Source organism: Nelumbo lutea, chromosome 5 (assembly GCF_056320005.1).
Source record: "Nelumbo lutea isolate HS-2025 chromosome 5, American lotus-T2T, whole genome shotgun sequence".
In the NCBI taxonomy this organism is placed as follows: domain Eukaryota; kingdom Viridiplantae; phylum Streptophyta; class Magnoliopsida; order Proteales; family Nelumbonaceae; genus Nelumbo; species Nelumbo lutea.
The window spans coordinates 28,006,618-28,017,469 of record NC_142688.1 but is presented as its reverse complement, the minus strand read 5'-3'; the positions used below and the strand labels follow the sequence as shown (position 1 = coordinate 28,017,469).

Here is a 10,852-nt window from a genome sequence, read left to right as displayed (position 1 = left end):
TGGCAATAATAACTGTTCAGGCGGAAAGATAAAAATGAGAGCATGTTTGAGCGCAAAGGGAGGATTAACGTCCGTCCCATTGGCTCATACATAAGAAGCTTGTAAGTATGTTTTGAACACGTGTCTCCACTTGATACTGTTGGTAGAAGATCCGGACTCCCAAACACCGTCGCCGGGAACATCTTACTAGGAAGATATTTCCAATGTGCAATCGTTATGCCTTGTACCTTGAGATGTGGGAAGAAGTAGTGGGTAGCAAGTCCGAGCCCACCTCACCTCGCTTTTAGAGCCCAATGGACGACCAGGTCACAGGGCCCGTTATTTGAAGTGTTGCGAGTTTATATCGTCTACAGTTTCACTCTAATCTGGATTTTAAGTAAAACCAATAGAACACATCTGGAGGTATAAATGGGCCGTGCCATCTTTTCTGATGAAAATTTTAGGGGTTGGCCCGGCATGATCCATGGCCCATGGCCCAGGCTCGCGTGGGCCCGTGCCATGCCACAGGTTGGGTTGACCTGTGGGCCAAGCCTTGGCTCAAATCGAGTTATGGATCAGGCCAAAGTTATTTTTGTCTATTTATTTAAAAAATTAAAAATTTTAATTTTATATGAATTTTGATGTATATAATTACTTATAAAGATAATAATTAAATAAATTAGTATACTAGAGTTGTACTAATATATTATATATTATTATATAATTATAATTTATATAATATATTATATATAAATATATAAAATATATATAAATAATATATATGGACCGTGCCATGCCATAGACTGAGCTGTGCTGACACATAGGCCGCAGGCAATACGACCCGCTTGATCATGCCATGCCACATCGACCCGTGGACTTCAAACCCAAGCCCAGCACAGCACAGACCATCATGTCAGACCTGACATGGTCCGTGGACTGTCGTTCCGTGCCATGCCGGGCCGCGGCCCGGTCCGATTTATACCTCAGCTTGGTGAACGTGGGTCCTGCGATAATGTGTAATATCATGATTGGCTCAGCATTCTCCGGTTACGGAAGAGGAGGATTCGAATGTCTGCCAACTACAAAATCGGACAGTGGTTAACAGGTTGGCTAGCAACAACGCGCACATATCGAACCGTTAATGTGTCGATCGTATGCTCTCCCGGTCCGGTCAGAAAGTAAAAGGTTTGAATAACTCGTACCAAGGAAAAAGGAAAGGAGGAGAGCCCAAAACATTCCGTGCTTGGTGACGAGTTCTGGTTGGGAGCAGGCATGGCGACCACTAGAGTGACAGCATCAGCAGGAATGCTTCATCATGGCAACAGCACTACTCTTCTTCTCAAACAGCCCTTCTCTGTAAGGCAGAGAGCTCTCAAGCCCAATTTCAATGTCAATAGAACAGCCAAGAGGCTCTTCACCTGCAAATCTCTTTACAAGCCCCAATTTCAGATCAAAGAAGAGGGTCATCCCGAAACCCTTGATTACAGAGTCTTTTTCCTCGACAAATCTGGCAGAAAGGTTCCTTGTTGTTTCTCGGCTTCGATGTTATATAATTTGTTCTTCTAGTCTTTGGTGCTATAATTTCCCAAGGGTTATTTTTCCGGAGTTTGGTTCTTCTTCTCATACGAAGTAGTACGGGTCTTATTTATTGACTTGGGTAACTTTGTATCTCTATTGAACCGTGGACTTCTGAGCGTTTCTCAAATTTGTAAACTGACCTCAAGTCCAGGTGTCTCGTTGTAATTGCGAGCACACTTTGGTCTAACCTTACTGCGATTGAATTCATTGCTTTTGATTAGCATTTGCGACAATGCTGATGGTTTTCTTATTCTTGATTGGTGGCTTGAGTTTTTGTTTTATTCCGTTTTATCCCATGCGTTTGTTCGTGGGACTGGTGGTTGGGGCGATCCAGGGAGGGAAATAAATCTTCCAAAACTTATCTCTTTACTCTTTCAGGTCCAGAGTACTCAATTTGCATTGAATGCAATTTGATCACTGACAGAGTGGGACAATTTAACTTGTAAGATTTTGGAAGGTTCAAAGTTTCAGTTTTGATCATGACAATCATTAATTACAAGTTTGTTTCCTTAAAATAAAGTTGTGAGCGTTTTCCTCTCTCTCTCTCTCTCTCTCTCTCTGTGTGTGTTTCAGTTTTGATCATGACAATCATTCTTCGTTTCTTCTTGTTTGTTATGTAGGTTTAATCTTGTTGCTCAATACGAGTGTCTTGTTTTGGTTCTTGAGGATGAGACATTGGAGGTGAATACTTACTAACAAAGGAAGTTTTTACTTCCTGTGCAGGTTTCCCCTTGGCATGACATACCATTGCATTTAGGTGGTGGCATTTTTAATTTTATTGTTGAAATACCAAAAAATACAAGTGCAAAAATGGAGGTTGCTACTGATGAGCCATACACCCCCATAAAGCAGGATACTAAGAAGGGGAAACTCCGATACTACCCGTAAGTTTTATTTTTCATGGTGGTTTCATTAAATATCATCACCTCTTGGATGGGCATAATGGTATTGTTGTTCATGTTGCAAAACATTTATAGGTTGGAAAGAAGTTTATAGGTTTCAGACTGGTTTTCTATTTTGCTTTTTTTTTTTCATATTTTTCTAAAAATAGGTTGAATGTGATGCTATAATGTGTTGTCTCAATTCATTTTATCTGGGTTCACCATATCTGATAAGATATATAACTAAGATCCCTTTTAAATGGGATCATAAAAAGGTGGGTGTCACCAACTGGAAGTTTACCTCTATATGCCATGTTACACCACTTCTTTCCCTTTACCCATGCTTATCTTAGATTTCCTCTTTTGATTAGTTGGCTAGAGAATGTGGAATGAAAGGCATTCTTTTACTGAGAAAATGAGTGGTTATAGGTTTCCAGCCTATTAGTCTTATTACTTGTTCCAGATGTATTCTGGGATTTTTACATCATTGTTTGGGTGCACACAGACACATTTTTATAGGGTGTTCGATGGACAACTTTTTTGTACAGGTGTATGCACCGATGTTAAATGTTATACCAATTGCCTACCATGTCTTCCCTTGTCCACCATCATCCTCTGCAAAGCAAGGTTTTTTGCTTATCTTCATCCTCACTTGCACCTCCTTGTTAGTTCTAGCTAGGAAAATTGGTACACCTTCCAAGGTTGGGCAAGAGAGCCATTTTCTTCTAGCGATGACTTCCCACCTGGTTAGCTTTTATTTTTTATTTTTTTGGCTCTCTGGCCATTAGTTGCTCCTATTCTTTTCTTTGGCATCTTGTCCTGGGCAGATGTGCTTCACACTCAGGCCTCAAAAAATGGTTGGCATCTTCTACAGGGAGTAGCTGAGCCATCCTTGGATATGATTCAGAAGTTGCATATGCTTACCTTAATCCTTGCTTACCTTTCCCCAAAAAGGAGAGACCCTGCTTTGTTAAATAGGGCACGCCCCTATTTGAAACACAAGAGACATTTTGATGAAAAATGATAAAAAGCATCTTCTTTAATGATTTTTATGGGCATTTTATACACACACATTGATGTTGAATGCTATTAAATGATTCAGAGTAAAATGCATAAGTAGGCCATTAAACCCAAATCTGGATATATAACGCTTATTTTTGAGAAAAAAGCAGAATAGAGGCTCAGTAACTGATACATGGAAAAAAAAAAACATTGGATTTATCATCTATAGATCTACCTGATGTCTTTCATCCAAAATGGTTTATCCTGTTTAGAATGAGAATCATGCCATCATTCCCACCCAGGTTTGGAAAATGGTATCCACCTCTTTCTTTCACCATCCTTGGGGGGCAACAAGTATTGACCGGATCATAACTCTTTCTACTCCCCTTCTTTTCCCTTTAAGATGTTATTGCCTTATAAGCATATTTGTGAACTCTTTCATTTTGCCTTTCTCAGCTACAACATAGATTGGAATTATGGATTGCTACCACAGACATGGGAAGACCCGTCTTTTTCAAACTCTGAAGTTGAAGGAGCATTAGGAGATAATGATCCAGGTATCATCAGTAAACTTTTATATTTCAACCCATTGTAATGTCACAAATCTCCATGCACCTTGTTATTTTCAATAAGAAACCAGCCAGTTAATCTTCTGAGTTGACTTCAATTTCCAGTTGATGTTGTTGAGATTGGGGGAACCCAGGGAAAGATAGGCCAGATTCTCAGCATCAAGCCTTTGGCTGCTCTAGCCATGATTGATGAGGGAGAACTTGACTGGAAAATAGTTGCCATCTCATTGGATGACCCAAGAGCTTCTCTAGTCAATGATGTTCATGATGTTGAGAAACATTTTCCGGTAAACTTTAATGTTTTATACTTACTACTGATATTTTGTACTTATGTTGGACTTAATATGGTGGAATATCTCCTTATTCCAGATGTCTTCTATATTCAAAATATTGCATCTGAACTTGTATAGTTTATCATTACGTACCAGTAAAGAAATGGTGTTACTTTGTTCAATTCTGCCAATCATGATATCTATTACCTTTTCAATAACGAATATTATACCTAGGCAATCAAGATCAGAAATACTGACATCCAGGATGGTGGGATGGGTAAGCATTGATGAAAGAACAATTAATATAGTTAATCCCCTAGCACCATATTGCATCCGTTATGTTTAAACTGGTCACAATTAATTCCAGTTCATATTACAGGTTAAAATTTTCCACTTATTTCATTCTCCCCTTCATTTTTTTGTTCCTTCCAAAAGTTTCAATTTCATTTCTTAATGTTAATTTCTTCGTAATATGTCATTGTTATCAAAACAAGAAAATAAGAGGACAACGAATCCAATAGAACAGCTACTAACTTTTAGATATGATAAGTCGTTAATTCTCGTATGCCTCCACCCCATCTTCATTTTCCATGGTGGTGGTTCTACTTTGCAACTGGTTCGCTTGAAAAGGACTTGAAGTTAAGTATTTGGTGAGACTGTGCCATTAGGCATTTGAAGGGAGATTTTACTATTTTGTTTTTCAAGGTAAGTGAGATTTTATAGATATAATAAGGTTGCACTTGAAAAACAAGTGCACTGTTCAATGTGTAATACTAATTTACCGTATGCTGTAAAACAAAATCAAGAGGAAATTAGAGTTAGATATCCTTTTTTTCTTTTGAAAAAGGTAAAGTAATTTTATTCAAATATCAAATAGAAAATAGCACAACAGATCTTCAGGGGGCAACCCCACAAACTTGGTGTTACATCCCCCAAAGTGCAGATACAATTAAAGGTTCCTAAATCAACGGATTGAAGGAGCTGAATAGTGGACTGATGAGAGAACTCCTTTGAGGCAAGAGGCCAAGACCCAATCTAACAAAGGTTTTGTTTATTTGCACTTAAAAGAGCATAAAATGACTTCAAAACTTTGGAGCTTAGTTAAGAGTGGACAGTAAGAGAGGCATCAATCTAACCTGTTCTGTGATCTATTAGTTTGACTTCAACATAGAGGTTATTTGATAAAAGTGCGATGAACATACATGATACCAAAGCTTACCATAAGAATTAGGAAGAAAAAGATATTGTGACAACGGAGGATAATGTGGAGCTGTGGTGGAATGCTCAGCTGTTATTTGTGGAGCATTTGGGTGAAGAGAAATTCTAGAACTTCTCTTACAAAACTTAGTTTGGAGATTTCTGATAAGCAACTGGAAATTTTGAGGTTAAAAATTACCAAAATGGGCATGATTATATTAAATATTGCTATTGGGTGCAAATTTCTCACATTATTGATTTTGATGATTAAGGCTCTTAAAATAATTGCTTTGAGAGTAAAACATGACAGAATATAAACACACTGTCTCATGGCCTTTGAAAACTTTCTCACGTTACCAAAATAGGCATGACTATATTAACCCTTAGTGCAACTTTCTTACATCATTGACTTTAAGGATTAAGACTCTTAAAATTATTGCTTTGAGGGGTAAAACCTGGCAGAATATAAACCCACTGTCTCATGACTTTTGAAAACTGATAACTTGCCCTTCTGTATGTTTGGTTCAATTGATTTTGTTTAAAAAGATTTTTTTTGAAAGGTAAATGCAAAAGCGCTGATAAAAAAAGAAAGCTAAATGCAAAAGATTGTATCATTGGAGGAAATATTTTCTCAAAAGTACATTGTAAACCCCATCTAGGGGATAAAGATGTATAGTGAAATTGTCATACATACACTGCTCAAAAACCTTGGAAGTATACTGCTATCTTCATATTGGCATGCCTCAAAGAAAAACCATCTTCCCCAATAATTTGATTCCAGTGATTTTATTTGAAAGTTTATAAAAAATGCCTAGAGAAGTGGCTTAATTCGAGATGTGGTGAGGGTTTTGAACTAAAGCATGTGGACCCCTAAAATGGTGTCACATGGAACCGGTTGCATGTGGTAAGCATAAATTTTTGTTTTCAAAAGTAATAAAATGGTGGCTTGTATTCCATCATGTTTTACCTTCCAAAGAAATTATTTTAAGATATCTAACCCTTAAAGACAATAATGTGAAAGGGATGCCCTAAATGCAATATTTAATACAATCATGCCTTTTTTGGAGAACTTCCCAAAATATTATCAATGTGATTAAATTTACAAGATCCTCTCTCAAAAAATGCAAGGATTAGTAAAAGATGAAATATCAAGTAATAAAAATAGGCAAGGGTTAAGGAAGATGACAAGAGTAGAAATTGTGTGGACAATTTGGGAGGAAAAAATGCTAGAATTTTCAAGGAGAAAGAAAGATTGTGGAGGCAGTCGTTGAATGTGTGACTGTTAGGGTGGAGCATTGGATCAAATTACTTGATCTATTTAAAGCTTTCTTAACAGAAGATGTTGTTAGAAAATGGGAAGAAGTGGCGAACACAAAATATAAGAAAGAGAAAATTGAACCACCAGAGGGACTTTTGAACTGAACTTTGATGGGAGCAGTTTGGGAAATCTGGGGCCTTCAGGTATAAGGGGGAGTGTTTTGAGTTGTAAAGGGTAATATAAGGGCTTTGTTTTCAGGACCGATAGGGGAAAGCAAATCACTAAGAGCTGAAATTATGGCTGTGATGCAGGGGATAAATAGGCAAATAAAATGAAGATCAAGAAACTTATGGTTGAAGGTGACTCTAAGGTGGTGGGGTGGTTGCAACGTAAAAGGAGGCCCTATAGATCTATATAAATGAATTAAAAAGTTTAAATGGTTAACAACAGAGATGCAGAGGGTAAATAGAAATCAATTATTTTGGACTAAATTGTAACATTATTCCCATGGGGAAGGGAAGCATTGCTCTCTCCTCAATGGTGTATAACACATTGTATATATGTTGTTCATAAGATTTTAATAATAAATTGAAGCTATTTATCAAAAATAAATTCCCTGGGTGTTGGAGGGTTGATATGGCAGTACATTCAGAAGTTGTTATTGGGTGGCTGCATAACAATTCAGATGGCCCAGAGTTTGAGATGCTAAATCACAGAGATGAGATGAGAACCTTGTTTTCATGTGTGCACATCTAATTCAGATGGGTCTTTTTAATCTTTTTGGTAGGAAATTCAGATGAATCTAGAGGCTTGTCAATTAATAGTGGATGTTTTTTGGGTGAGGGGGAATTGCATCAGGACTTTGGGCCAAGATTAACTCTAATGCTGTTGTGAAAACGAATAAGGGACCATTTGGTCGTGGGAACAAGAGTCTGGAATCGGAATCGGAATGGCCCATTTCGATTCCAACCATTTGGTTGGGTGGAATTGGAATCCCATTCCCATTCCTGGTCGAATGGCATTCCCCATTTGAGGGAATGGCTGTTCCACCCCCCCCCCCCCCCACCTCCCGCTTGGGAATGAGATCTCATTCCAGCTGATTCTAATTCTAATTCTGATTCCCATCTGAACCAAACAGGCTATGGAAATAGACTATTCTGATTCCGATTCCAAGGGATTTCAATTCTGATTCTGATTCCTATTCTAGAAGCAAACCAAACAGACCCTAATTCTGCTTGAAGACTCGGGGCAACCCACATACTGCAAAGTGAAGTATATTGTCAAATCCTCAGTTCTAATAGCTGAAACTAATGATACATGAGAGAGCATTCTTTGCCAGAAACCGTGTTAAGGTCATAGCAAGTATCTAGCAAGAACTACTACACCTCCATGGCAGATAAAAGACTTGGTGGCGGGTTCTATTCATCTAGTGGATGCTTTTTTTGGGGAGATCAAGTTTGTGCTCACTCCCTGGAGGCAACTACCTGGTGGGTTGGTTTTCCAATGGAGTTCCCACAAAGATAACCATACTTGGACAACTCAATGGCCAGCTTACCCACCAGGGCTTGTTTTAACAGATAGGAAAAGGGTGGCCTTCCCCCATGGTGCATAGTCTTCTTGTCAGGTACCCAAAACGGTTGTACTAAGGCTTAGATTTAGAACTAATGTCTTCCATACAAGGGTAAATATTTTTTTACCGCTTTGCCAGTTATATTGCAAATTTAAGGTTCTCCTTTTTAGATGAGTTTCTGTGAAGGAGATTGTTTAAGCCAAAAAATATCACTACATTTACTGCAATAATCTAGTCCACTACATTCTTTCTGACTGTTGTGGGGTAGGGAAAAAAAAGGCAAATAGTATATATAGGGTGTTTTGATGGAATGTCATAACCTTTCTCTCTTGATTTTTGCCCTAGCAGATGTGTTAAGGCTGCATGGGACTGTTGCTGCTTGTGTCATTTATGTGAAATATTCTAGTTTCATTGTTGGTAATTACCACCTTTATGGTTGAAATCCTAAAACTACCTATTTACTATGTAATAATATCTTCCTAAACTTTTTTGCTGTAATTTATGAGTTTTTCCCAAAAATGAATTCATGCAATTAAATAAAATGCAGAAAATGTTGGCATTAAATTCACAATCTACAGGAAAATCCCAAATAAGTTTGCCGTAATATTAGGAGAGATTACTTTCACAAATTGGTTCATTGGCATTCTTTTTTCGGTTGTCTTCTCTATCTATTTCTTGGTCTAATCTGCAGTTTTCTTTAGGGAACTCTCACTGCAATTAGAAACTGGTTCAGAGACTATAAAATCCCAGATGGAAAGCCTGCTAATAAGTTTGGTCTTGGCAACAAGGCAGCAAATAAGGTATGTTAATTTTGATTCCCTTTTTAACTTGTTGCAAGAAATATCTGCTTGAGCCGATCAATAGAAGTTTCTTAACTCATTTTTTCCATATGTGGGGGTAACTTGCTGGCTAAAAGGGTTTGGATAGTGATCCTAGTATTGAATCTGTTCTGTATAAACTTGACATCAAAGTTCTATTTTTGTCTACTGTTTTGATGATTAATTCAATCAGAATAGTGCAAAGTATGGTAGAAATTATTGAGAATTGACAAGCAAAACAGGGAGTGAATAGGCGTGGATTTCTTGGGGTAAAATGGGTTTCCTAACGTATCATAATAGTTAAGGAAGTTAGGACTTTGGAAGTTGGTTTTTATTGGTTCAGGCTATATAATCAGCCTGTTCTTAGGGTGCTAGGCACTGTTTATAGGTATCCATTCTTTTCTCACAACTAATAAAGTTTCGCATGTTATCCATCAAAAATAATTTTTAGAATTGACAGTTTAAGTTGCATTAGATTGTCATGAGAAAGAAACTTTTTTTTTTTCTGAAAAAAAGCTTGAATGACATTGTAACCACCTGCTCTGAAAGCAATTTTATGAGAACACAATTAATTTTTCTTTCTTTTGGTTGAAGTCAATAAAAGAACAGAAGCTACTTTGACTAAAAAAACAGTGCTTAGCTAACTAGGTGTGCAATCGCAATCAGCTTGCACTTGAGAGGACATTTAAAATGGGTTCCAATATTGGCTCAAGTGGGTCCTATGTATTCAAAAGAAGTGATATTCTGAGAAGTGTTACCAAACTGATTTTTTTTGCTAAAGTAGAAAAATATCGTGGTTTACCAAACTCAAATTGATCTGATTATCTGCTCTGGATTAAAACGCTGCCTTTGCTTGTGCATAGGTGCTCAACTCTACACTTGAAGCAAAAACAAATCCAAACACAACCTAAGATTATAACACAAGGGAGATTAGACGGTCTAACCCTGACAAAAATGAGTATATATGCACTTCCAATCAGTATATATAGATGCTAATTGTGTTTCTTGAATGCAAAAATACAGTTTTACTGAAAAATAAAAGGGAAAAGAAATACATGACATCCATCCATCAATTCCTAAAATCATTATATAATTAACAGATATACCTTGCGGATATTTAGCAATTAATCTCACTTGCACAAAAACAAACTACAGTAATTTGTGTGCAAATAATTATTGATGTTTTCCGCTAAGCGGACAAATAGTCAGATTTAATTATAGCCTGTAGTTGATAGCTTTCTGACGTAGTGACATGAGTTATTGTAGTGAGTTCCAATACTGTCTATCTGGCAACCCCTAAAGTTGAAATTTTCTCACTTAACTCATCCATCTCTAGAATAATCGATTGAATTAGTGTATGTCAAGATAATTTGTTGTTGATATTGATAAGGATTCTTCTCTCTTTCCTGATACGCAGGAATATGCTTTAAAGGTCATCACTGAGACCAACGAGTCTTGGGCCAAATTAGTGAAGAGATCGATACCCTCTGGAGAGCTATCACTGGTCTGAATTCTAAAATATAATTGGTCAAGCAGGGCTGCAATACTGTTGCTTATCCTCCCCGTGACCCTGCAGAGAATTTTTGGCCAATGACATTAATATGTCTGGACTAGGAAAACAGAATTATTATTTATTACTACTATTGGGCTCTTGTTTTTTCTTCTACTCTAGTGTAATCTTGCTTCTTTGTTATCCATTTTAATAAAATTATAGCAACTTTTTTTTAA

At 37.2% G+C, this 10,852-nt stretch overlaps 1 protein-coding gene across 1 annotated transcript; it reads left to right on the top strand.

Moving 5' to 3' along the window:
* Window positions 1-1,028: 1,028 nt before the first annotated feature.
* On the top strand, window positions 1,029-10,852 carry LOC148851268 (soluble inorganic pyrophosphatase 6, chloroplastic-like). Its single transcript, XM_088943388.1, has 6 exons — window positions 1,029-1,497; window positions 2,281-2,441; window positions 3,897-3,997; window positions 4,115-4,296; window positions 9,008-9,106; window positions 10,542-10,852. The coding sequence occupies exons 1-6, from the start codon at window positions 1,252-1,254 to the stop codon at window positions 10,632-10,634; spliced, it is 882 nt and encodes a 293-aa protein (XP_088799514.1). The 5' UTR covers window positions 1,029-1,251; the 3' UTR covers window positions 10,635-10,852.

What these genes read in the sequence shown, in the direction of transcription:
- LOC148851268 (XM_088943388.1), top strand. Translation starts at nt 1,252, where the DNA reads ATGGCGACCACTAGAGTGACAGCATCAGCAGGAATGCTTCATCATGGC. An exon ending in ATTAGGAGATAATGATCCAG is followed by an intron (nt 3,998 to 4,114) that starts GTATCATCAGTA and finishes TTCAATTTCCAG; the next exon opens with TTGATGTTGTTGAGATTGGG. An exon ending in ATGTTGAGAAACATTTTCCG is followed by an intron (nt 4,297 to 9,007) that starts GTAAACTTTAAT and finishes AGTTTTCTTTAG; the next exon opens with GGAACTCTCACTGCAATTAG.